The sequence below is a fragment of the Balaenoptera borealis genome, assembly GCF_965194805.1.
Source record: "Balaenoptera borealis genome assembly, chromosome: 3".
Classification (NCBI taxonomy): Eukaryota; Metazoa; Chordata; class Mammalia; order Artiodactyla; family Balaenopteridae; genus Balaenoptera; species Balaenoptera borealis.
In genome coordinates this window covers 92769675-92795386 of record NC_138866.1, presented here as the reverse complement: position 1 = coordinate 92795386, position 25712 = coordinate 92769675, and the positions used below count along the sequence as shown (strand labels likewise).

At 46.1% G+C, this 25712-nt stretch overlaps 1 protein-coding gene across 1 annotated transcript; it reads left to right on the top strand.

Annotated features, from left to right (window-relative positions):
- HDC (histidine decarboxylase) lies at window positions 1–24152 on the top strand. Its single transcript, XM_082387923.1, has 12 exons — window positions 1–51; window positions 2368–2540; window positions 6036–6149; window positions 7098–7220; window positions 10120–10254; window positions 10504–10647; window positions 11884–11950; window positions 12770–12932; window positions 13008–13098; window positions 17048–17146; window positions 21313–21414; window positions 21550–24152. Exons 1-12 carry the CDS (start codon window positions 24–26, stop codon window positions 22294–22296), a joined length of 1986 nt encoding a protein of 661 aa, XP_082244049.1. The 5' UTR covers window positions 1–23; the 3' UTR covers window positions 22297–24152.
- The last annotated feature ends 1560 nt before the right edge of the window (window positions 24153–25712 follow it).

Below are 25712 nucleotides of genomic sequence, written 5' to 3'. Positions count from 1 at the left end.
AGGAGCCAAGCCCCAGGGAGACGATGGAACCTGAGGAGTACAGAAGGAGAGGTGAGCATGGGCATCCCTGGCCCTCTTCCCTGCTGCCACTCTTGTAGGAACTGCTGCTTAGATTTTGGGGTGTCTTTTGACTGGAGTGTTAGAATTTCCTTCTGAGAGTTGGCTTCCACAAAGTTTTTCCTGAGAAGGGAATGTGGGATCAGAGTTTAAAACTTTTCTCAACCTCTCTTTCATTCTCCCCCTCATACACCAACTCTCATGTGCGTCCACACTACTGTGCCAGACTTTCCCTTTCTTCTTTCCCACGGAATAGGGGATTTGGGTTTCTGAAATACTAAATGGGTAAAGGGGGATTATTCATGTTCTGAAGTAGAAAAGAATTTCCCTAAGTATTCTGCAGTCATGCAAAAATCTCATCTTCCTTCCTCTTCATTTCTCTATGTGTGAATCTGTCTGTAGAGTTCTTTCATTTAGTCATTCATTCCATAAATATTTAAAGAGCACCTACTCTGTCTCAAGCCTTGTGTGATGAGCAAAACCAAATGGTTATCTTGTCTTCAGGCACGGCTGTCCTAAGAGGGAAAGTAAGTAGTTGCTTATAATTTCTCTCTCCATAAATTTTTATATCCTCATCCCCTCTAGTAGGTTATTTTGCCTAAAATTTCTTTGCTGTAAGGCATGGTCCCATGTTAAAATCCAACTTTTCCTCTCTTTCCTCTACCCAGACATAACTCACTAAGTGGCTATCAGTCTTTTTTTTTTTTTAAAAAAACTTTTTATTTTATATTGGAGTATAGCCAGTTAACAATGTTATGATAGTTTCAGGTGCACAGCCAAGTGACTCAGCCATACCTATACATGTATCCATTCTCCCCCAAACTCCCCTCCCATCCAGCCTGAATGACTATCAGTCTTTACACTTCAGTGGACATTAGCTTATTCCATTGCTTTCCAAAGGCACTCAGCCGAGAGCTGGTTTGATCAGCTGTGGATGTTTATCCTGTGGATGTTTATCCTGTGAGTGGAACACAAAAACATTCCATACGGTCCCTGGGTAAGTGGAGGGCTAGGTCCAGGGCTCTCAGAGCTCTGGAGGGATGCTGCTGCAGTCATGAAAGTCATCGGGCCGTGGGAGGGTTGGAGGAGAGCACAAAGAAGAGAGAAGGGTGCTGGAAGTTTTTACAGCTTTGTCTGGGACTGGTCCTGCTTATAAGAATTTTGCATGAGCTAATGCAGTGGGAAGACATCGGGTTGCCTTTCCTTGTCTCTCTCACTCTCTCTCCCTCTTTTGCAGGGGGAAAAGGAGGCTAGGGAGTACTAAGGAGGAATGATAGATATTGAGAGAGACACAGAGGGAGGAGAGATGAACACACAGACACAGACACAGAGCGGAAGAGAAGCAACGAGAGAGAGAGAAAAAGAGACAGAGATGAAGAGACAGAGGCTCTGAAGACAGAGACCCTTTCCTGGAGAAATGAAAGGGAAGAAAGAATAGATAATTTGCAGTGGCTTCAAGTATTCGACTTGGCTGTCTTTCTTCCTTATTCTTTTATTCATTCATTTGATAAAATTTGTTGAGCATCTGAAAACTGTTCTAGGTACTGAGGTATTGGTGGAGGCAGAAGCGAGGGAGATAAATTGATTAAGACATGGCCCTGCCTTTCCCAAGATTTCAGGCTAGTGCAGGGTTCTTAGTCTGGGCCTATGGTTGTGCTTTAGGGAGTCCATGAACCTCAGAGATTACACACAAAATTGTGTGTATACAAGTCTACCGTTTTAATCAGATTCTCAAAGAAGTTCATGGGTCCAAAAATGTGGGGAATTACTGGTCCAATGGGAATGGTGAACAAATATATTTTTTACATTGTATCAGACCCTAGTGTGGGAGCTTGCCATCTGTGCCAACAAGGCACAAGTATAGGGGGTGTGTGTGCGTGTGTGTTCAATCTCTGGATAGAAAGAGCCACAGCGTTTCTACTGAATCTGTAAGGTGATGAATGCATAGACCCTCTGTTTTTGAGAAGAAAAGAAAGGTGGGAGAGCTGATCAAGATTAATATGGAAAAGGGAAGGGGAGGAAAAAGAAATCCTTTACTTTGGTGTTAGAGCTTGATGCCTTGGAGATTCTCCCTCTTATTCATGTATATAGAGTCACACACTCCCTCCATCATTCATTCACTCCTTTGCACACTTTTAAATTTTTTAATTGAAGACAAGCTGTGTGCTGGGGGTCAGACCCACCGCCATTCAACCCATGAATCCATCTCCTTCTTCACCCAGTCTCCTGATCCCGATGCTAGGGCGACGGGCACGAATTGGCCAGGCCCAGTCAGGGGACATGAGCCTGGCTTCTCTGCCTCCCTTGTAGGAAAGGAGATGGTGGATTACATCTGCCAGTACCTGAGCAGCGTGCAGGAGCGACGGGTGACTCCGGATGTGAGGCCTGGCTACCTGCGGGCCCAGCTGCCCGAGAGTGCGCCCGAGGAGCCCGACAGCTGGGACAGCATCTTTGGGGACATTGAGCGAATCATCATGCCCGGGGTGAGAAGCAGTCACCACAGGGTGATTCTGGATGTCGGGGTATAGGTGGGGGGTGGGGGCGATGGGCCTGGAAAGCCTTGGGTAACCCTAAGATAAGCCCTCAGCCCCTTGGCCACCGACATCCCAGACTGTCTTCTGGGCATATGGAGGGCTGGGACTTTGACTGAAATTAGGTTTCTGGTGCCAGGGCTGACCTGTAGAGTTGGGTAGGGAGCAGGAGGGAGTAAGGACTGCATCCCAGGGCCTGTCTGACAGAAGGGTGGAAGTCGGATGAGATGAGGTGAGTAGTGAAGATTGGGCCCGAGGGGAAAGGACGAATGTGGGGAGCAAGATGGAGAGAGGAGGTGGGAGATGGTCCCAGAAGCCCCCGTTGGCAGAGCCAGGGAACTCTCCTACAGAATCCTGAAATGTGCCAAAGGGAGGGAGGGAAGCCAAAGCACACCTCTCCGAGGGTACCCCGGTTGTCAGGTTGGGTGGGCCGGGAAGCTGAGCGAGTCCAGGTCAGCCCCATCCTTTCTCCTCCATGAAGTGGAGAACCCCGTCCTTCCTAACCAAGGGAGGTCTCCTGATTGAACTGCTTTTCAGGAGTAGGAAGGAGCTTTCCCTGAATCATCTATACTCTCAGTGACAAGGGGCATAGCCTGGTGACAGTGCTAGTGGGGCCAGGGAACAAACAGAGGCTGGCTGACGCCTGGGGCTTGTGCTGAAGCTGCCGTGTGCTGTGACAATGTCCCCGAGCACCGGGAGCTGTGCCAGGCGCTCCTGCTGAAAGTGGACCATCCTCCTCTCACGGAAGGGCTGCCTTTTACTGTACTCCACGCCACATGCCAGGCACTGTACTAGCCACATGGTAGACTGGCTTGTTTTATCCCCAAAGGACCTTACGATCCATGTTTTATGAAGAAACTGAGGCTCAGAGAAGTTAGTTGTCTTCCCAGAGTCACAGGTCTCCCTGCTTGGGGCACTGGTGTCAGGAACCACGTCTGTCCAGCAGCTCTTCCCCAGGATGACTTGGTATTTGCTCCCATCATCCCCAAAGAGCTTTGGACTTAGATGTGACAGAAATACACCTGGAGGTGGAGGTGAGATATTTCTGTTTTCTTTCAAACACAGAAAGTAATGGCAAGTTTGTACAAAGCCAAATATTCATCTCTCTCTGACCATTCAGCCTATTTCATAAGCATATTTTGAAAATTTCCGTATCAGTAAAACTCTACCAGGGAGGCTAGCTCCCTGATAAGATTATCTCATGGATTTCATTCTGTAAAATGTAATCTGTGGAGGGGCCAACCGTAATTTGGTAGTGAGACTGAAAGCAGCTGTCAGAAGAGATGGAAATGAGCTGATTCATTTGACTGAAAGAAATTCCAGCAGTTGCTGGGGGTACGGTTAAAGAGGCTCATTTCTGGACCAAGAGGTCTGTCTGTTTTGATAAGCATTCCTCTGACTTATCTTATCTTATGTATCTTATTAGAACAGACAATTGCCTCTTGATAGGGCCAGGAGGTGGAAGGCCTTCTCCAGGGTTTCCAAAATACTGTCACTAATCACATCAGTAATGAAGACCCAATCTTTCATCTCATCTCTCAGGCTGCACCAGCCTCTGAGAGTTGGCCTGAAAGCCGTCAGCCCTTTGCTTTCTCATTAGGGTCAGCGCCTCCTTTAAAACTGGATTAATTTCCCCCTCCATGCCACCTCCTAGACACAAGGAGAAGAAAAACTGTCTTTTTGCTTTAATTCCAACCCTGGTTAGAGAAACCCCACCTACTCTTCATGAGGGAGGGAGAGGAGAGCAGGGGGAGAAGGCAGGGTGCCAAACTGCTTAGGTGCTGGGCTCCAGAGTCAGGAAGCCCTGGGTTTCTGACATCTGTCCCTATGAGGTGTACGTGATCATGGGAATGCTCTCTCTCTCCACCAGCCCCAACTGTTATCTGTAAAACAGGGATAATGTTAGAACCTACCTAATAGGGGTGCTGTGAGAATTAAACAAGATAAAGCATAGGAAGTGGAAGATATTGTCATTACCTATGATGCCGTCTGCCTGGTGAAAGTCGGAGGACGAGGTCTGATTATCTAAGAGTCAAGTCAGGATATGTGATATGTCCATCACCATGTGATCAGCTTACCGTTAACATTAGTGCTTTACATTTTACAAATTTCCTCCCAGGCTGATCCACACAACAGCCCCAGGAGACAGGATTTATTTTATTATGAGAAACTGAGGTTGAGAGAGGTACAGGGAGGATCCTGGTTTTATGGGGTGGGAATTGGATGAAAAAATTGGGACCCCCCCCCCCACTTAAGAAAAAAAAATTAAGAATGGATCTTGAAAGAGACCCATGCAAACATGGGACCTTGATGCTTAAGTTCATTAGCTTCACAATAAATCTACGGGGTCACACAGCTGGTTACGGCAGGGTTAGGACTGGAACCTGTGTCCTTGGGCTTAAATCTTATGCTCCTTCTACCATACACTATCCAGGACACCGTCCTTGCTCTTAAAGGGTTAAAGGGATTTGTGTACACGAAATAACTCGATAATACACTAAAATGTTATCTTGTGAGTTCTCAGTAGCGTGAAACATCTAGAATGAGAACATTCCATGGGCCCGGGGAAGGGATCAAAGGTGGATGGGGACCTGGGGAAGGGTTCATAGAGGAAATGAATATTTAGTGGCTTTCTAAGAGTTAGCAGATTTTGGAAGGTCCCATCTGTATGAGAAGTGCCTTCCTGTCAGGGGACACAGCTTTGCTCAAAGACATGAACGCAGATACGAACAGGGTATGATTGTAGAACAGTGAGATGAAGCCAGATTAGATAATCAGTGAGGCCAATGAGCCACCGAAAATGTTTCTGAGAGCAGTTGAAGGAGGCCCTTCCTGTCCACGGGCCCCTCCTTTCGTCCGGTTAATCTAACTGTGGGCTCAAGGGTTAATCTGGAGGCAGTTTCCCATGCCCTTGGGCTGGCACTTCTGTCTTCTAGTCTCCTCTCTCCATCCCCACTGGGAAGCTAAGGAGAGCTTTGAACCCAGGCACACTGGCCCTCTGCAAGAGTGCATGCCCAAAGAACTCTGGATACTTTTTGCAAGAGACTGAATGAGACAAGCAACCTGCTCTTCCAGAGCTCACAGTCTCCCCTTCCTCTTATTACTGGGTAGGAGCCGTGCGGGGGGTAAGCTTTGGAGACTAATGCAAACACTATCCAGAATCCACAACTCTAATTCCCATAGCGATTTTCATCTTGCATATTCCCTTCTGGTCTCTGCGTGTGTGCAAAGCTCCACTGATGAACTAGCTCAGAATATGAGAAACGTGGGCGGCAAGAACACTGTGACTATGCCTTACTTTTATGGATTTGTGTCACTTGTTGGTTGTCTTAAAAGTGTCAGCCAGTCTCTAGAGTGGGCGCTGCCCCTTGCCAGGGAGGGTCTCTGGAAGAGGAAAGCCGCCGGTAGCTGCCCCTGGTGCCACCCGTGTACCTGCTCTGCTTCCAGGTGGTACACTGGCAAAGCCCCCATATGCACGCCTACTACCCAGCTCTCACCTCTTGGCCATCACTTCTGGGAGACATGCTGGCTGATGCCATCAACTGCTTGGGATTTACCTGGGTGAGTAACCATGGCTGCTGCTATAACCAGTGGAAAAGGGGACATGGCAGGAAGTGAAATCCTGGGGCAGACATATTTTGTCCGGGTCTCTGAACAGGGTTTCAAGTTAGATATTAACAATGGCTACATTACTTGAGCTTAAGCTTTATATAAATGATCTCATCTTATTCTTTAACCCTGTGAAATTATGAGTAGTGGCCCCATTTTGTAAGGGTGAATTAAAAAATGAAGGCTTAAGTAATTTATCTCCCCAAGACCACATAGTTCATCGAGACAGAGATGAGATTTGGACCAAGATCTGGTTATTGCCACAATTTGTTACACTCTCTAAGCACTTTGGTGCCTGTGGGTACAACCTTCCCCTTGCTCTTGTCTTTGAGGGGTTAGGGATATGCCCTAAGGCTTCCCTTAATAACTCCTTAAGCACCAATCAGCTTTAAATTGTGCCACAAGCCTCCTAGAACAGCTCTCTATTTTAAGCCTGAACTGTTATAGGATGTGTGTGTGTGTGTGTGTGTGTGTGTGTGTGTAGGGGTGGGTGGGTGGAGTGGGTTGGAAGCTGGGAGAGTTGCTATCTTTTCCAGGAGGAAGTGCTTTCCTTCTTGGTCTTAAAACTTCCCCCTGGCCTTTAGAATGCTTTTCAGCTGGGTATTTTAGGGACTTGGGGAGCCAAATGGAAGCAATCATTTCTAGGACTGTTTTTCCATCGGGCCTTGGAGTCACAGGAGAATCCACCTCACTGAGGATGGCATGAACCAAAGCCCCACATTCTTTCCCCTTTCTGGTTTGGCAGAGGATGAAGGCGCCACAGGACCTAAAAGTGGCGCCTTCTCCAGGGACAAGACAGGCCTGGGGAGGGTCAAGGCAGAGATGGATGTGTTTCTGGGGCTGGTGGGGACATCTTGGTGCCCTGGGGCAATCCAGATGACATTGCTTTCCCTCTTTCAGGCTTCCAGCCCTGTGTGCACGGAACTGGAGATGAATGTCATGGACTGGCTGGCAAAAATGCTGGGGCTTCCAGAGCACTTCCTGCACCACCACCCTGGCAGCCAGGGGGGAGGCGTCTTGCAGGTGCCTCCACTGGCAAAGCTCCTCCTAGCACAGGGACTAAGTAGGGAAAGATAAGCCAAACTTACCCGGGTGATTCTCATGTTTTCCGTGGAGTTTCCCCCATGTCACTCACACCACCACCGTCCCTGCCAGCACCATCACCATTACCATCATAACTATCATGACTGACACCACCATCACCCACACCACCAACTCCACCACAGTCCCCGCTCCCACCTTTGCTGCCACTACCATCTTGACTTCCATTGCCTTTACACCATGGCCACGACTGTCTCCACTTTTCTTTTAGTTTTTCTTTGAAAAAAATTAAAAAGTCAACACATTATCACATTTCTAGTATTCCTTGATTCAAGTTTCTTAGTTTCTAATCTGACATCTCCCCTCTCTTGTCCCATTTTACACCTTATGGTAAGTAGAAAAGAGAAGGCAAGTAGAAACTTCTTTCCTCCCTCTTAGGTCCAGGAGACTTTTGGCAGTGAGAGAAATTAACAATGTAGATCGATGTATCTTATAATCCTGTCTTTTGAATATCTGTCAAATGACAGCTGTTCAAATATTTCTTTTTTTTTTTTTTTTAATTTATTTTATTTATTTATTTATGGCTGTGTTGGGTCTTTGTTTCTGTGCGAGGGCTTTCTCTAGTTGTGGCAAGCGGGGGCCACTCTTCATCGCGGTGCGCGGGCCTCTCACCGTCGTGGACTCTCTTGTTGCGGAGCACAGGCTCCAGACGCGCAGGCTCAGTAATTGTGGCTCACGGGCCTAGTTGCTCCGTGGCATGTGGGATCTTCCCAGACCAGGGCTTGAACCCGTGTCCCCTGCATTGGCAGGCAGATTCTCAACCACTGCGCCACCAGGGAAGCCCTAAATATTTCTTTTTTTATCAAGAGTAGTGCAGCATAGTGGAGCTTGAGGAGTGCCTCCTGTAGACCGTGCACATTGCTAGGTACTTTTGCATCTATAAACCCTTGACATTCATGAGGGTTTGGTTCTGAGACCTTTGAGAACCCCCAAATTCTTGAATTATTCTGTAATGTGTAATTTTCTTGATCTTATGATATATAAGATAGAGAAATAATAATAATAATAATTCCTTCAAAAGGTGGATGTGAGGATTCAAAGATTTCCTCTATTAAATAAAAATAGCCATGCTGCCCTGAGATGAGAAATGGAAAGTTTGCTGGGCCCGTTTGCTAGCTAAGTGACTCCCTCTCTCACTCCAGTCTTGTACCAAGATTAAAATCTGACCCTCACAAGAAAGACAAATTACTGCATGTTGTGGACCTTCTGGGTTGTTAGCAGATAGTTATAGCTTCAAATATTATATCTGGAAGAACATGCTAAATGCCTGCTGGGCATGATCTTGCTTTTCATCTAATTATCTCAAGAACCCTGTAGGTAAATAGTGTCATCCCCAATTTATTTATTTATTTATTTATTTATTTATTTATTTATTTATGGCTGTGTTGGGTCTTCGTTTCTGTGCGAGGGCTTTCTCTAGTTGCGGCAAGCGGGGGCCACTCTTCATCGCGGTGCGCGGGCCTCTCAGTGTCGCCGCCTCTCTTGTTGCGGAGCACAGGCTCCAGACGCGCAGGCTCAGTAGTTGTGGCTCATGGGCCCAGTCGCTCCGTGGCATGTGGGATCTTCCCAGACCAGGGCTCAAACCCGTGTCCCCTGCATTGGCAGGCAGACTCTCAACCACTGCGCCACCAGGGAAGCCCCATCCCCAATTTTTCAAATAAGAGCATGGAAGCTCAGAGAGGTTAAAAACTTGCTCCAGGTCACACAGCTGGTAAGTGGAAGAATGAGGAGTCAAACCTGACCCTGTCTAAATCCAAACCATGCTTTCTCCCGTATCCATCAGCCACATGAACTTGGTTTAGTTCTGTAACCTCTCTGAGCATCACTATTGTCATATGTAGACAGGAATCACAAGTGTCGCAGGTGTGATGAGGAGCAAATGCGATAGCAGAAAGTGTTTTGTGAACTAGGAATAGCTATACAGATGGAAGGTGGTATTATTATATTATTATTACTATTCTGCTGGCTTCCTAATTGTGGAGTAATTTTCAGCCACTGAGTATCTTGTGGGATCTGGTCTATAGCATTTCCTGTGACACAGCCTCTAGGCTTTTCAGCAGGGAGCAATCAGCTGTAGGTCACCTAAGGATTTCAAGAAGCAAAGACACCAAAGACTGAGCAAATGAATGATGAGAAATCATCAAGATTTCTGTGACGTTGCTGAGGTGGCCCCCAAGATTCCCACAATCGTGGCCAGAGAAAAATCCTACCCAACCCTTTTTTTGGTTAATCGATACTCCCACTCTGGTAGGCAGCTAAAGGGATGCTCTCTATTTTATAAATGGAAACGAGCCTTCTGGAGGGGCAATATTAGCTCAAGGTCACAAGAGCCATTGGCAGCAAAACTGAGGCCAAAGTTATCTCTCAAGTAGGCCAGGACCCTCTCTCTCTGGGATATCTCTGTGGAAACAAACTCCATTTCCACACCTAATACATGGAAAGTTCTTTTTTTTTTTTTTTTTTTTTAACATGGGGAACGAACATATCTACAAGCAGACTTGTACCTAGCATTCTCTGAACATTCTCTTTTTGGTCTTTGTGGCCTAATAAAGATGTTGAAAATTTGCTTTCATTACTACCCTGAAAATTATAGGAGAGGGAGGTGTCCCAGGAATACATAGGAAGTTGTGAGTGTAGAATGTAGAAGAGGCATGTGAGCTGGGGGGAAGGGCAACTCCTTAGGCAGGAGCTGTGTACTTCCTCAGGAATAGCTATTAAACACACACACACACACACACACACACACACCCCTACAAAACCTGGGGAATTTGCCAAGGGAATACGTGGAGAGGCTGCGACTGGGAAACTTCTTCCATTGCAGAGCACAGTCAGTGAATCCACCTTGATCGCCTTGCTGGCAGCAAGGAAGAACAAAATCCTGGAAATAAAAGTGTCTGAGCCCGGGGCGGATGAGTCTTCCCTGAACGCCCGGCTTGTTGCCTATGCCTCCGACCAGGTGAGTTGCCCAACATAAGCCAAACCTTCAGGTAGGGCTTGGCTTCTGGAGTCTTAGTCCTTGAGTGATTTCCCTGTAGACATGAGCCCGCTGGGTTCAGGGCAGCCCAGGTCTCAGAGGTTGTCCAAGGAACCCTGGGGGAAGGCAAACGTCAAATGTTGTGATTGCTTCCCTTGGTCTGGTTTCAGCAGTTTCTGGGAGTGCTCATCCCAGGATGACTCTGCTAAGAGCTTTCCATTGTCCTTCTAGGCCCACTCCTCGGTGGAAAAGGCTGGTTTGATTTCTCTGGTCAAGATGAAATTCCTGCCTGTGGATGACGACTTCTCACTCCGAGGGGAAGTTCTTCAGAAAGCCATCAAGGAGGACAGAGAACAGGGCTTGGTGCCTGTCTTTGTAAGTCAGACCATGTTCTGAGCTTAGAATGATAGAGCTGGGAGGTGAGCAAGGAATTTTGGCAGAATTCAGGTAAGTAACATGCTGCAAACAAGAGCGGAAAGGTCCTCAAATACAATGTTTTACAAATTATGAGTTAGTGCGTTAGGAAATAAATTTTGTGGGTCAGAACCAACATTAAAGGAAGAAAAGGGCTTCCCTGGTGGCGCAGTGGTTGAGAATCTGCCTGCCAATGCAGGGGACACGGGTTCGAGCCCTGGTCTGGGAAGATCCCACATGCCACAGAGCAACTAGGCCCGTGAGCCACAACTACTGAGTCTGCGCGTCTGGAGCCTGTGCTCCACAACGAGAGGCCGCGACAGTGAGAGGCCCATGCGCCACAATGAAGAGTGGCCCCCGGTTGCCGCAACTAGAGAAAGCCCTCGCACAGAAACGAAGACCCAACACAGCCAAAAATAAATAAATAATTAATTTTAAAAAAATAAGGAAAAAAAAAAAAAAGAAATAGAACGGAAAATATGAGAGTACGTTCCTGTGTTGAGAATATGCATTGTTTGGTAAAACTTTTATTTCAGATACACATGTGTATATGTCCTAGGTTGCTATACAAAATGTATTTCTTGGGGCTTCCCTGGTGGCGCAGTGGTTGAGAATCTGCCTGCTAATGCAGGGGACACGGGTTCGAGCCCTGGTCTGGGAAGATCCCACATGCCGCGGAGCAACTAGGCCCGTGAGCCACAACTACTGAGTCTGCGCGTCTGGAGCCTGTGCTCCGCCAACAAGAGAGGCCGCGACAGTGAGAGGCCCGCGCACCGCGATGAAGAGTGGCCCCCGCTCGCCGCAACTGGGCCCGTGAGCCACAATTACTGAGCCTGCGCGTCTGGAGCCTGTGCCCCGCAACGGGAGGGGCCGCGGTGGTGGGAGGCCCGCGCACCGCGATGAAGAGCGGTCCCCGCACCGCGATGAAGAGTGGCCCCCACTTGCCGCAACTAGAGAAAGCCCTCGCACGAACCGAAGACCCAACACAGCCAAAAATAAATAAATAAATAAAAATAAAAATAGCTATAAAAAAAAATGTATTTCTTACTGTGGGTCATGGTAAAATACAGTGTGAAACATACCCTGTTCTAGTGGGACGGATGGGGCTGATAATATCTGTGATGAAATCTTTATTTTCAGGCCGAATGTGTCACACGAGCCCACCTTCCCATGTTAACTTCCTCTGTTTTCCTCCAGGTCTGTGCCACACTGGGGACCACTGGGGTCTGTGCATTTGACCGCCTGTCAGAGCTGGGCCCCATCTGTAAGTGTCTGCCCTGTCTGGCTAGGAAGACAAGTAATGAGTTTTAAAATGTTCCCTAGAGCAAGAGCCTGCAACCAGCTCAGTGCAATTCTCTGGTCCCTCCGTGGTCAATGCACAGAGCGTAGGAAGAGCCACCAGAGGTCATGAGTACCTCCTTCCAGGCAACCAGGTCACTGACCCCCTTGCATCCTGTCCTCAGAGGCAACAGTGGGAGGACCTCAGGTCTCTCACTCTCTCACTTGTATGTTGAAATCTGCTTAAAGCAGGACATATCCAAAACACAGGGTGAGTGAGTCATAGTGGAGTATTTTCTAGTCTAGGCTGAGAAAATGAAAATGAAAAGGTAGGGTAGGGGAAACCACGGGCTGAGGGGGAGATAAAGGCAGAAAGGAAACCCAAATGTGATTGTTCAAAATCCTCAAGCGAGAAACCCACTAGGAAAGAGAGACACCCCCTCTCTAACATTTGTATTAGATGCATTAACATTGCTCTCTGGGCCAGTGGTAAGTTGGTTTCTGTTCCAGAAAGCTCTGGGTGGAGGCCAAGAGGGTGTCGACCCTCTGGTCAGTGAAAGGTGAGGCTCTGTAGGCTTTCCCTGCAGGGGTGGCCGTGCCTAACTCAGCCCCACTCCTTGCACTGACACCCTCCCCCCATGTCCACATGCCTCCGTGTCTCAATCAGCCATGGGCATCCTTTCTCAGCCCTTCCCTTGCAGCCCAGCAGCTGGATGGACCAGGTAAGAGATGCCTTTTAGCTGGCTGGTGGCAATCCACTCCCACCCCCAGTGCCACCCCCAGTAGGTGATGTTTGCCTCCTCAGGTGCCAACGAGGGGCTGTGGCTCCACATCGATGCTGCCTACGCGGGCACTGCCTTCCTGTGCCCTGAGTTCCGGGGGTTTCTGAAGGGCATCGAGTACGCCGATTCCTTCACCTTTAATCCTTCCAAGTGGATGATGGTGCACTTTGACTGTACTGGGTTCTGGTGAGTGTGGCAGCCAAGCTCCCAGCCTGTGGGAAAGCCATCCTCAGCTACTAATGCCCATTTGGAAACCCACAGGGTCAAGGACAAGTACAAGCTGCAGCAGACCTTCAGCGTGAACCCCGTCTACCTCAGGCATGCCGACTCGGGTGCAGCCACCGACTTCATGGTGAGTGGCCAGGAACGGCCTCTGAGATGGAAACGGCCTGAGTCTGATGAGGGTCTCCTTCCCTCACACTATGAGCCCATCCCATAATATTGCCACTGTGTACCTTTGGTTTCAAGCTGTGCCTAAGCATATAGAATGAAACCCAGAAAACTTTAAAAACCCTAGAGAATGAAACCAACCTTTGAGGTAGGATGCGAGTGTCCTGAGTATTTGTGGCATTTAAAAATTCTCCCAATTCCCTTCTGCCTCTGTCCTGGATAATCTTCTCTGCTCACTCCCTAGCAGCAGGGCAGGGTGGAGAATTTCCACGGATAGGAAAAGAGGCTCCTTCCTTAAACTGCTTTCATCCTTTTGTCCCCATCGAGGCACTGTGGGAGGCTCCACGGTGGGGATGGGGCAATAGTTATCCTTCCCGAGGTTCTGGATACCTCCAGGCATTCCTGCCTTGCCCACTAGCTGCACCTCAATCTCTCGACCCTGCCCACATTCTCAATCTGTACTATCTCTTGGGGAAACAGTTTCTTCAGATTTACTCCTCAGTTTGAAGATGAGCCCTTCCTTTAATTGTAAGGGAGACAGGGATGTAAACTAATAAGTTACATATAACATGGCCAAGGCTAGGCAGAGTGAGACAAGCTTGATTTGGAATTCCATACGAGCAGTGGGCTTTTGGGAGACATAGTGGACCTCTCTCAGCCTTGACTTTCTCATCTGCAAAATGGGCATAGTGGCACTGATTTCACAGGGTATTGTGAGGCTGCAATGGGAACATACATGTAGATCACTTCTTACTGGGAATGTGGTACATGCTTAATAAATGGTAGGTGTGATATTTCTAAAAGCTCTCCTTTTAAGCTGCAGAGATTTGTTATATAGCGAAGAGGTTAAAAACACAGATGACTTGTGTTTGAATTCTGGCTCCTCCATTTATTAACTTGTGTGGTCTTGGGCAAATGGCTTAAGCTTTTTAGGTTTTCTCATCTGTAAAATGAGGGTGATAATAACAGTACTAGCTTCTTAGTTAGGCTTGCTGTGAGGAATAAATGAATTAATACAGTGAAGCACAGAGAGCAGTGTCTGCCATCTGGGAGTCATTCTTTGTGAAGAGATGGTTCTGTTTTCTCTCCTTGGGCTAAAGTTTCTTACCCTTTTAGTCCTAAAATAATCACTGCATCATCTCTTGATTATATTGGTTATTCTCCCTTGGACCAGTTCACACTTTCTTTAGATTTTTTTTTTTAAAGCTTTTTTATTGGAATTTCAGGCAGTAAGCTTGTAGTGGTTGGGGAGGACCCTCCAGAGGTTGATAAAAATAGAATAATAATGGTTCTTTCATCTCCACTGCCCTGTCTGATGGGTTTTCAGCACTTTTTTAATTAAAAAAATTTTCACAGCAGCCCAAGGGCCAGATAGCTTTAGGGATATTTCTAGGTTTCTCCCCTGAGTGTGAAACAATGCCCATTTTTCTTTTTTTAAAAAAATTAATTAAATTAATTAATTTATTTTTGGCAGCATTGGGTCTTTGTTGCTGTGCACACGCTTTCTCTAGTTGCATCGAGCGGGGGCTACTCTGTTGCAGTGCGTCGGCTTCTCTTGTTGCGGAGCACGGGCTCTAGGCACGCAGGCTTCAGTTGTTGTGGCTTGCAGGCTCTAGAGCGCAGGCTCAGTAGTTGTGGTGCACGGGCTTAGTTGCTCCCCGGCATGTGGGATCTTCCCGGACCAGGGATCGAACCCGTGTCCCCTGCATTGGCAGGCGGATTCTTAACCACTGCACCACCAGGGGAGCCCAATGCCCATTTTTCTATAAGTGAACTTGGATCATCATAACTTAAGAGCATTTTCTTACCTTGGCCCATTTTGGATTTTATGTTACTTTTTTGTGTTTTTGTTTTTTGTCCACAACAGTATCTCAGGATCTTTTTGTGGTTCATTCCCATCAGTTCGGAGATTTTACAGTGCTCTCTCTCTTCCAGATCACTTATAAAAATATTAAATTATACTTTTCTTAGCCCTGGTCCAGAATGTGCTACTTTATCTTTTCCTTCCCTCACCTCTAATCCTATGGATTTAATTTTTAAGTCTCAAAGAAACTCCTAGAAAACTGAAGCTGCTGTCTGTTATGATCCTGGGGGGTCTTCACTGCTACTTTGCCCCTTGCCCCAAGCTCTCTTTCACCCAGGTGGCTGAAGCTTTAAATAAAAGCCCAACCATTTTGAGATGAGCCAGAAATAGAGCAGCATCCTGGGAGAGAAGACGTAGGGACTTCATCCCTCGGGCCCTGGAGCCACCTAAAATCAAGGCTAGATTCTTCTGACATCAGGAAGCTCCCTCTCCTCCCCCCAACTAGTGCAGGGGGAATTGTCTTGTTCTTGGCTGTGAGACCGGCAAAACCTTGAAAGGACACAGAGGAGACTTGGGAATGGCTTGAGTTAAAGAAGAGCCATGTCCAAATTTCCTGTTCCAGCAGAAAATATCTGCTAGAACCACCCTGATGGGTCAGCATGGATTGGTTTTGGAATACTGACAAGAGGAACAACTGGGGATATGGTCAGACTGTAAAGAAATCGAAATTAAAATCATCTCTGCCTCTCATTTAATTGGCTCGTGAATTATTGTAGTCAATTGGCCATAACCATCTGGAAAACAATGTTTTCAGAGGCCACTATTATCCATTCATTAGTCTCCATCTGGAGTGTCCATCTAACAAAGGGTGGAGCTGACGCTCTCCTTGTTACAGGGAAAAGAAAGTCCCCATGCTGGTCCTCAGCCCTGGAATGTTTTGCTTGGAAATCAAAGGCTTAGTGCTTGATATAGAGAAACATTGTCCATCAACCAAGGGGTCATGTCCAAACTGTGCCTGGGTCAGGAAACTGGGGCAAAGGATGAAGGTGTGCACAGTTTTGAGGATTAGGCAATCCCATGGAGGAACAGATAAATATTCGATGGGAAAAATATTTATTTTTAGTCAACAGAAATTGTGGTGATGCTTTCTGACATTTGACGAAGAGGTCATTAGAAATCACACTACTCATCAGAATAATTGCAAATGTGTGCTAAACCCTTTGCTCTGTTTACAGATCTGAGAAATCGATTTGGAATTGGTTTGAAAATTTTCAGACCTTTGGTGCCTGCAACCTTGAACTTTAAGCTCTGTTGAATTTGGTCATCAGGAACAGAGGGTCAGTTTTAGTCTAACAAAGGCCGAGATATAGATGTTTATTTGCAGTCTGAGGGCTGGTGTCCTCCTGAGGGCATAGAACGTCACAGGAAAAATAAGGTCAGGGCAGTGAAATTAAATAATAATCATCTTGGTTCTAGGCAGAAACACCATTGTGATTTGTGGCTCACATTTTTATCATCTAAATAGCCAGGACTTATTGACAACTTCCTGTGAAGCCCTTCACCCTGGTTCTCCTCACACCACATCCCTAGAGGTGCTGTTCATTCTTTGTCTCACGAAGAGCCAGAGAGGCAGCAATGCCCAAGTAAGAGGTAGAGATGGAGGAGAAACCCAGGTCTGTGAGGCTCCAGCATCTGAGCTCTTGAACCCTATACTTTACATTTTTGTGGGGAAGAGAAATCAAACTCTATTTTCTGCTATTCAAGGTAGCTTAGGTTCTTTTAGAGAAAAAACGTATTGCCCCTATCTTGAATTTCAGCCTGGGATGAGATTTTTAAAGCAGCATTTAAAGCAAAGTGTCTTCTCCTTGGCCCAGGGTCATGGACTTGGTTTCTACCTGTGCTGCTCTTGGACAAAGGTTTGGTCACATGATGAGGTAGCCTTTGTGTATCTTGCCTTGGCTTCTCCTTAGCAACAGCCTCGGGCATCCTGGTGACACTCTGCATCCATGGAGGGTTGTGCAGACGACAGATGATAAAACTCAGGGGTGTGTGTGGGAGCAGCAGGGGTCCCTGTCTCTAACCATGGCACTGTGCTCCTTTGTTCTAGCACTGGCAGATCCCCCTGAGCAGGCGGTTTCGCTCTATTAAACTCTGGTTTGTGATCCGGTCCTTCGGGGTGAAGAATCTTCAAGCGCACATCAGACATGTATGTAGTGGGCAGACCTTGGGAGGGGCCCAGGCTTGCTTTGTGGCCTAGTGGGGAGGAAGGCTGCTTTCTGCTCTGCAGACCTTTCCCTGGGGGGATGTGTGATGTATGGCTCAGGTGCCTGGGCCTGTTTGTGAGCTCCTGGGACTTGATGATTCAGGGAGGCCGTCTGTTTGCTAGCTAGAGGATCACTGAGCAGAAGATGACACTGAGGGCTGTCTGGTGTGTCCCCCCCGCCCGCCACCTGACTGTCTCACCATCCCTTCTGCTATCATCGAGCACTGGGGAGGGATGGCCTGAGAGCCTGGTTTGCAGAGAAAGAAATAGAAAGTAAATCAAAGGGCAGCTTGTGGCCCGGGTAGGAGCCTATCTTTTAAAAAATTACTCTGATTGTCATGGCTGTCTGAAAATTTTAGTCACTATTATGGTTATGCCAGAAACAGGGCTCGCCTGGCTTGGACATGTAGACCTGCAAGTCTGGAACAAACATCCCTGCATGATGTCAAGAGGTATTTACTGAAGGCATATTTGGTACAATTTATTTCAACTTAATTCAACAACAGAATTATTGTGCTAGGAAAGAGACCCAGAGGTGAATGAGACAGGCACAGTTCCTCTGTCATAGTCTTCATGGAAGGGGTGGAACTTAACTAAGAATTTTGGTCAGCAGCAATTTTCTCTCATTTTTATGAGTGCCTATGAGAAAGACAAAGGTATTGATAAATACAACAGGGTTACTCCAAAGATGTTGTCCTTTGTTCCTCTGCGTGTCTTTCCCTGGCCACCTTTCCTCTAGGGAATTCCGTCCTCATTAAGCAAACACAAGGCCAAATGCAGTGGTTGAATCAGTACGTATGACTGGCTAACTGTTGGTAACTTTACACTTGTTATCAACATCAAGGTGTTGGTTAACTGGATGTTTATCAATGAATGGCTGTCACCCAGGGACATTAGGCATTTTTGCTCTCTCTCTATCCTCAGACTCAAGACTGGAAAGTAGGTAGCTGGGGGATGAGGTGGTGGAGGTTACAGGTTATCATTTGGTTCCAACTCAGGACTGGATATTCAACGTGCAGGTGCTGGCTGATTACCCTCATGCTGCCTCTCCCAACTCAGAGCCCTGAATTCCCATCGGCTCCCCTTTGCCTACACTAGGCCCAGACTCCTGGGCCTGGCTTTCGAGGACCCAATTATCAGCCTCTAAGCTCAGGCTTCTCACTGACCCATTCCAACTCCATCCTCAGTGTGCCTCTGCGCCTTCACCTGTGCGTTGCCCTCTTGGATCACCCTCTCTTCTCCAAATGTTGCTAATGGATTAAGTTCCGCTCCTCCCAGGAGCTTCCCTGACTATTCCATCCGCCCTCGTCTCTGCTTGCTCGGCATTCCTAGGACCACCTACTCAAGCACACCTGCAAAACTGAGCTCTAAAAGCTACCAATGGCCCACAAAAGTAAAGGGTGGAACTAAAATGAAGTTGTTTGATGTGAGTTAATTTTATCTCTTCAGCTTGACTGCCATCATAATTATTTTTACTTGCACAGTGTCTTAAAGAAATAACTTATAGGGTTTCATTAGGTTCTTACAACAATGCTTGGGGCAGTCACCCTGATGAACCCCATTTTATGGGTGAGGCTCAGAGATGGTAATTGCCCTGCTTAAGAGAGGAGGGCCTCCTTTCTTTACAGTTCTGGGCTATTTTCTATTATGTGAGCTCTTGAAAGTCATATAAAACCAAGTTGTGTATCTCCCTGTTATAGATTACTGCTTTAGAGAATGGGATATGGGTTTGATTTTTTAGTTCTACCCTTTACTATTTGGTGACCTTTGACAAATTACTTAAACTTTCCGTGTTTGCCTTCCTAATTTATAAAATGAGAAAATGATAATACCTCTCTCAAAGGTTTATGGTGATGATAAATAATACACATAAAGCCCTTACTTAGTGCAAGACCTAATATTCCACTAAGTACTCAAATATTTCCTATTCCCACTTCCTCTTCCTCCCCTTCCCCTCCCCCTTTCCTCTCCTCCTCCTCCTCTTCTTTTCTTCTTCCTCTTCTCCTTCTCCTTCTCTTCCTTCTCCTTCTTCTCCTTTTCCCCTCCTCCTCCTCCAATTTTTCCTTCTTCTAATGAAAATAAGTCAACATTGTCGTCACCTTCATCTCCTATCAGCTACAATAGGGGTTTGTAAGCTATTTTTTAAAAGACAGATAGTAAATATTTTTGGCCTTGCAGGCCATATGGTCTCTGTTGTGAGTATTCAAGTCTGTCATTGTAGCACAAAAGCCACCATACACAGTACATTAACAAATAGGCGTGGCTGTGTTCCAAAGGACTTTATTTACAAAAACGGGTGTGAAGGAGGTGGGGCTCTATTTGGCCTGGGGGCTGCAGTTTTCCCGCCTCTGCCCTAGGATGGTACAAGGGCACTGGTTGTAGCCCTGCTTTCATCTCCCGGAAAGGTAGGTGGTTTCTGGTGGCAGGATGTTGCCTGGGCTCTTTCCTCTCTCCTCTGGCCCCTCTCCTCTCTTGTTGCCAAGAGCGGGTGTTACAGGAGACAACAGAGCATGGTAGGGGGTGCGCTTGGTGACCAGAGACCTGCATTCTGCCACTGCTACCTTGGGGACGCCACTTTCCTTTGGCTCTTTCTAGAAACTGAAGAGGTTGAACAAAGATGACTTCTGGCTCTCTTTCCTTGCTCAGAAGTATCAGTTTCATGGTCTTTGGCTAGCCTGATTCTAGATCTGTACCTGAGATGTCTTACTCATGTAGACTTAAGAAACATTTACACAGAAAGAGCTCAAAATTGGATGGAAATGGGCCTGGAGGGAAGGAGGCACAGAGGAGAATCATGACAAAATTAGAAAGTAAATTGCAAAAGTATAAAACAGTGAGAAAACATTTAGCAGCGTGCTTTCCCAGAGAGAGCCTTATGACTTGACAATGAAAAATGCTTAGGGTAGGGACTGGAGACCATTTTAAACAGATCATGCAGTGAAGAGAGAAAGTGGTTCTGGATCGGGTTTGTAGCAACTTGTTAGCTAAACCCTTTGACTTCTCTTGAAATAGAGTACCCAGTATGAGAACCAGGTGATAGCAATTATTTAGAAAATATTTTATTGAGATCCTTCTGGATGCCTGGAGAAATTTTTAAAAATGAAAGAAAGGGCAAGTCCTGTCCTTGTTTAGTTAGTAATACTAAGTAAAAAAAAAAAAAAGGAAATTAAAAAATGATAACTTCAGTGAAAGATTAATATGGTACAAAGCTTTAAAACTTTTTTATTGTGGTAAAATATAGATGACGTAACATTTACAACTTGAACCATTTTTAAGCATACAGTTCAGTGGCATTAAGTACACTCACAATGTGTGCAACTGTCACTGCTGTCTATTTCCAGAACTTTTCCCATCATCCCCAGCAGAAACTCTGTACCCATTATACAGGTTTAAAGCCTTCTCCATGGTGTACATGGGTATGATATGTAAAAATATGTTCTTTGTGGAATGTCAGAGAAAAGGGGATGAAGGGCATTTGAGGTGAAAAGGTCTGAGAGGCAAGGGGAAGATGTAGACTTAGGATATGAGGGCAGGGCTGCTGACAGCTCACATGGTGCCTTTATGTACAGGAGAAACAAAAGTCTCTTCCTCTGAGCATTTGTAGCCCGTAAGAGGCATCTGGCTGGGAATGCAGAACATGGGCTGGGTTGTGGCCCCTGCTTGCCCTCTTGGCTTGTCTGTAAGCCAAGGTATGTGAAGCCGGGATATGAGGGTACATTGCCTTGATGGCAAAGTCCATGTCTTCTGGGACTTCCCTGGTGGTCCAGTGGTTAGGACTCCGCGCTTTCACTGCCGAGGGCCCAGGTTCAATCCCTGGTCGGGGAACAGGATCCCACAAGCCTTCTGGTTCTGGGGGTGGGTTGAAAGAGGGCCCTGAGACATGAGTTCTCAAAGTGGAGCTAATGTGACAAGAAATAGGGAGCCATTGGAGGTTTTATAGTTTGGAATATGAGCAGAATCAAATGGAGAAGAAAATCAGGCAGAAGCCACTTAGGTCTCTATAGTTCAAAGGTGTGACTGGTTTAAACCCCTTTAACAGTGTGGAAGTTTATGCATGGTTGTCTCTTGCCTGTTATTAATCTCAGTTCTCTCGATGTTCACAATTGTAGGGTACTGAAATGGCTAAGTATTTTGAATCTCTGGTCAGAAACGAACCTTTCTTTGAAATTCCTGCCAAGAGGCACCTTGGCTTGGTGGTTTTTCGTCTAAAGGTAATGCCATCTTCCATCTCATGTGAAGGATGTTATTTGGTAATTTTCAGCCTCTCGGAAATGTAAATACTGGGCTTCTGGAGATGCTTACAGGGAAAATGATACAGACTTTACTTCTCTTTATCCTTCAAACAGGGTCCTAATTGCCTCACAGAAAGGGTGTTAAAGGAAATAGCTAAAGCTGGCCGTCTCTTCCTCATCCCAGCCACTATCCAGGACAAGTTGATCATCCGTTTCACTGTGACATCCCAGTTCACCACCAGGGATGACATCCTGAGAGACTGGAATCTCATTCATGATGCTGCCACTCTTGTCCTGAGTCAGCATTGTACTTCCCAGCCTAGCCCTCAGGGAGGGAACCTCATCCCCCAAACCAGGGGCCCCAGAGCCTTGGCCAAGGAACTGTCCTTTCCATCTGTCAGCGGGGCAGGAGATGACCCAGCCCAGGCCAGGAAGATCATCACGCAGCCTCCACATGTGGGAGCCAGTCCCGTGAGAGGGGAAGGCAGCTGCCACCTTGAAACCCTGCTGGACCCACTTGATGACTGCTTTTCAGAAGAGGCCCCAGACCTCACCAAGCACAAGCTGTCCTCCTTCCTGTTCAATTATTTGTCTGTGCAGAATAAGAAGAAGGCAGTGCGTTCCCTCAGTTGCAACAGCGTGCCTGTAGGCGATCAGAAGCCACTGCCCACAGATGGCTCTGTGAAGAATGGCGGCTCCTCCCGGGTCAGAATCTTTTCTAGGTTTCCAGAAGAGATGATGATACTAAAGAAAAGTGCCTTCAAAAAACTAATCAAGTTCTACAGTGTCCCCAGCTTTCCTGAATGCAGCTCTCCATGTGGGCTCCAGCTGCCCTGCTGCCCTCTGCAGGCAATGGTTTAGACCAGGGGGTTCAGCCAGAGTCCATGAATGTGTTTCAGGGAGACTCTGAAGCCCTCAAAATTGTATGCTGAATTTATGTGCTTATGTTTATGTGCATTTTTCTTGGGAGAAAGCCAATGATTTCTTATCAGATTCTCATAGAAGTTCATTACCTATGATAGGATACAAATAGAGAGTTTAAGCCAACATGATCCAGAAGATTCCAGCAGGCTGGTCGGAGAGAAAGGGTCTAGGGTGGTATATTGACAGGCAGCTTCTGTGGTTTAGCTTGTGACACTGAAACTTTCAAGTTTCATGAAATATAATGTGGAAATAAATTGTGCTTGTCCCTGAAAAAACATATCCTGTGTCACTTAATTGATCACTGAAATATTTGTTTTTCTTTTCCATTATGGTTTACTACAGAGTAAAATATAGTTCCCTGTGCTATACAGTAGGACCTTGTTGTTTATCCATTCTATATATAATAGATTGCATCTTCTAATCCCAGATTCCCAAACCATCCTCCTCCCTCCCATGCCTTGGCAACCACAAGTCTGTTCTCTATGTCTGTGAATCTGTTCCTGTTTCATAGATAAGTTCATTTGTGTCATATTTTAGATTCCACATATAAGTGATATCATATGGTATTTGTCTCTTTCTGACTTACTTCACTTAGTATGATAATCTCTAGGTCTATCCATGTTGCTGCAAATGGCATTATTTCATTCTTTTTTATGGCTGAGTAATATTCCATTGTATATATGTACCACATCTTTATCCATTCATCTGTCGATGGACATTTAGTTTGTTTCTATGTCTTGGCTATTGTAAATAGTGCTGCTATGAACATTGGGTTGTATGTATCTTTTTGAATTATAGTTTAATCAGATATATGCCCAGGAGTGGGATTCCTGGGTCATATGGCAACCCTATATTTAGTGTTTTGAGGAACCATCATACTGTTTTCCATAGTGGCTGCACCAATTTACATTCCCATCAACAGTGTAGGAGGGTTCCTTTTTCTCCACATCCTTTCTAGCACTTATTGTTTGTGGACTTTTTAATGATGGCCATTTTGACTGGTGTGAGGTGGTAGCTCATTGTAGTTTTGATTTGCATTTCTCTAATAATTAGTGATGTTGAGCATCTTTTCATGTGCCTATTGTCCATCTGTATGTCTTCTTTGGAGAAATGTCTATTTAGATTGGGTTGTTTGTTTTTTTTTTGTTACTGAGTTGTATGAGCTGCTTTTATATTTTGGAAATTAAGCCCTTGTCGGTGGTGTCATTTGCAAATATTTCCTTGCAGTGTATAGGTTGCCATTTCTTTTTGTTTATGGTTTCCTTTGCTGACCACTGAAATAATGATTAACTAACCAGGGCATGTTCTGGAACCTAAATGAATGTACTTAGGGATTTTGCTTTTTAGTATGCTGAAGATTTGACTTGAATTGTGAGCAAAAAAGTTTGGAGGAGCCCTTGGTATGAAGAAGGCAGACAGCTTGAGTTAGGCACTGTGGCTTACAGTTTATAAATGAGAAAACGGAGGCCACAGGTCACACAGCTTATACGTAGGCAAACCCAGGTCTCCTTGTCCTCAGTAAAGCCCATGCTGTTCCCAGCAGACCATACTGTTCATGGTTGTCCTTGATCAGAAGTTCACCATTCAGCAGACTCCTCTAGTCCTTCACTACAGTTAAATGTTCCCTCTCTAGGTTTGGAATTTTTACGTTTTTTTTTTTTTTTTTTCTGCACACTATAGTCAGATAAAAGCTGTGCTCACAAGCAGCTTACCCATGGTGAGTTCATAGGTCAAAAAAATCATTTTCTTTCCATTTCAGATGGTGCTTTTACAGGGAGTGGTTCTGAAATTGGTTATATTAACAGTGTTAAAGGTAAACAAAGCTGGCCACTAGTTAAAGTAGTAAGGACAGATTTTTAATCAGTAATAACTACTGCAATAGAAAAAAGAGTCTGGCGTGACCTGGGCTCAACCTGATCTGTACAGCGGTCACTGGGCATTTTAGAGGGAGAATGGGAGAACAGGAAGGATGAATGCAGCGACTTAGTATGAGTCAGGGAAGTGAAAAATTACAAAAAGCAGGAAGAGGGGCTTGGTCCATGGGAAGCCCATCTGGGTTTGCTAACTGATGCTTATGGAAGTTAGCCTCCTACCCTCCCACAGAGGCTGGGGGACAGGGGCCCTATCTTCAGGTGTTGGCTGGAACAAACGCTAAATCTTTTGGCAGCCTTGTGTTTTCTCAGGCAGGCATTTTAAGGGGATGTAGGATCATCCCAGGGGTGTGGCCTTGAGCTGTTAGAAATTATGCTACTGTTTTGTTCAAGTCTTTCTAGGCCAAGGTTGAGGCCTAGTAGGGAGGAGGGCTCAGAGGAGCCTGGGTAGAGTTTGGCCCGGGAGAGAATCTTTGTCAAGAGCTTATAGTTTCATATTACCCTTGTTCTCAATTGGCGGTCGCAGAACTTTGCTGCATACTGGAATCACCTGGGAGTCTTTAAAAAAAGTACTGATGCCTGGCTCTCACTCCCAGAAATCTTGATCTAATTGTTATGAGATGGGCCTGGGCTTTGGGATTTTTGACAGGTCCTCAAGTGATTCTAATGTGCAGCAATGTTTGAGAATGTTCTAGAGCTGCTTGCTGTTCCGAGGGATGCGTGCACTAGAAGCATTGGCAACCCCAGGTGCTTCTTATGCACCTTAAAACTTGAGAAGCCCTGCTCTAAGCCAGTGGTTCTCAAATTGAGCCTGCTTCAGAGTCAACTGCAGGGCTTGTTAAAACATAGATTGCTGGGCCTATCCCCAGCGGTTCTGATTCAGTAGGTCTGGGGTGGGGTCTGGTCATTTGCATGTCTGACAAGCTCCCAGCTGATGCTGATGGTCTGGGACCACTCCCTGGTCTATAAAGAGGTTGTCTCTTCTATCAGTGTTAGGCGGGAGCTTAGCGACGCCAGTGAGCTGTGCAACTTTAGGTATGTACGTCACCTCCCCAGGCTTTTTTTTTTTTTATTATTAAACAAAGAGGTTTGACTAGACACTCTCTAGGATTGCTTTTAGTTTTGCTGTAGCAAATAATACGTACGTGTGTATCTAGTAAATAGACACTGTTAATGTGAGTTTTCAAGAACAATTGCAGGCTCAAGATGACAAAGTGCTGCTTTCTACTAGGCCTTTCCTGATGCCTGCACTTTGAGTCTCACCAGATCTAAGATCTGAGCTTCAGTTAACAAAAGATAATCCATGTCCGAGGAAGTGAAGTACACTAACTAAGCACACAAGATGTGTAACTCAGGGTGTTTTTCTGTCTGTCAGGGGTTTACCAAAATGCAGCCCCTAATCAACAGCGTCAGTATCACCTGGGAATTTGTTAGAACTGCAAATGCCAGTTCTCATTTCAACTCTGGGGAATGGGCCCATCA

Excerpts from the sequence above, each read along its gene's own strand:
- HDC (XM_082387923.1), top strand. The coding sequence starts at position 24 with ATGGAACCTGAGGAGTACAGAAGGAGAG. Across the intron at positions 10,648-11,883 it reads AGGGCTTGGTGCCTGTCTTT|GTCTGTGCCACACTGGGGAC; the intron begins GTAAGTCAGACC and ends GTTTTCCTCCAG. Across the intron at positions 12,933-13,007 it reads TTTGACTGTACTGGGTTCTG|GGTCAAGGACAAGTACAAGC; the intron begins GTGAGTGTGGCA and ends GGAAACCCACAG.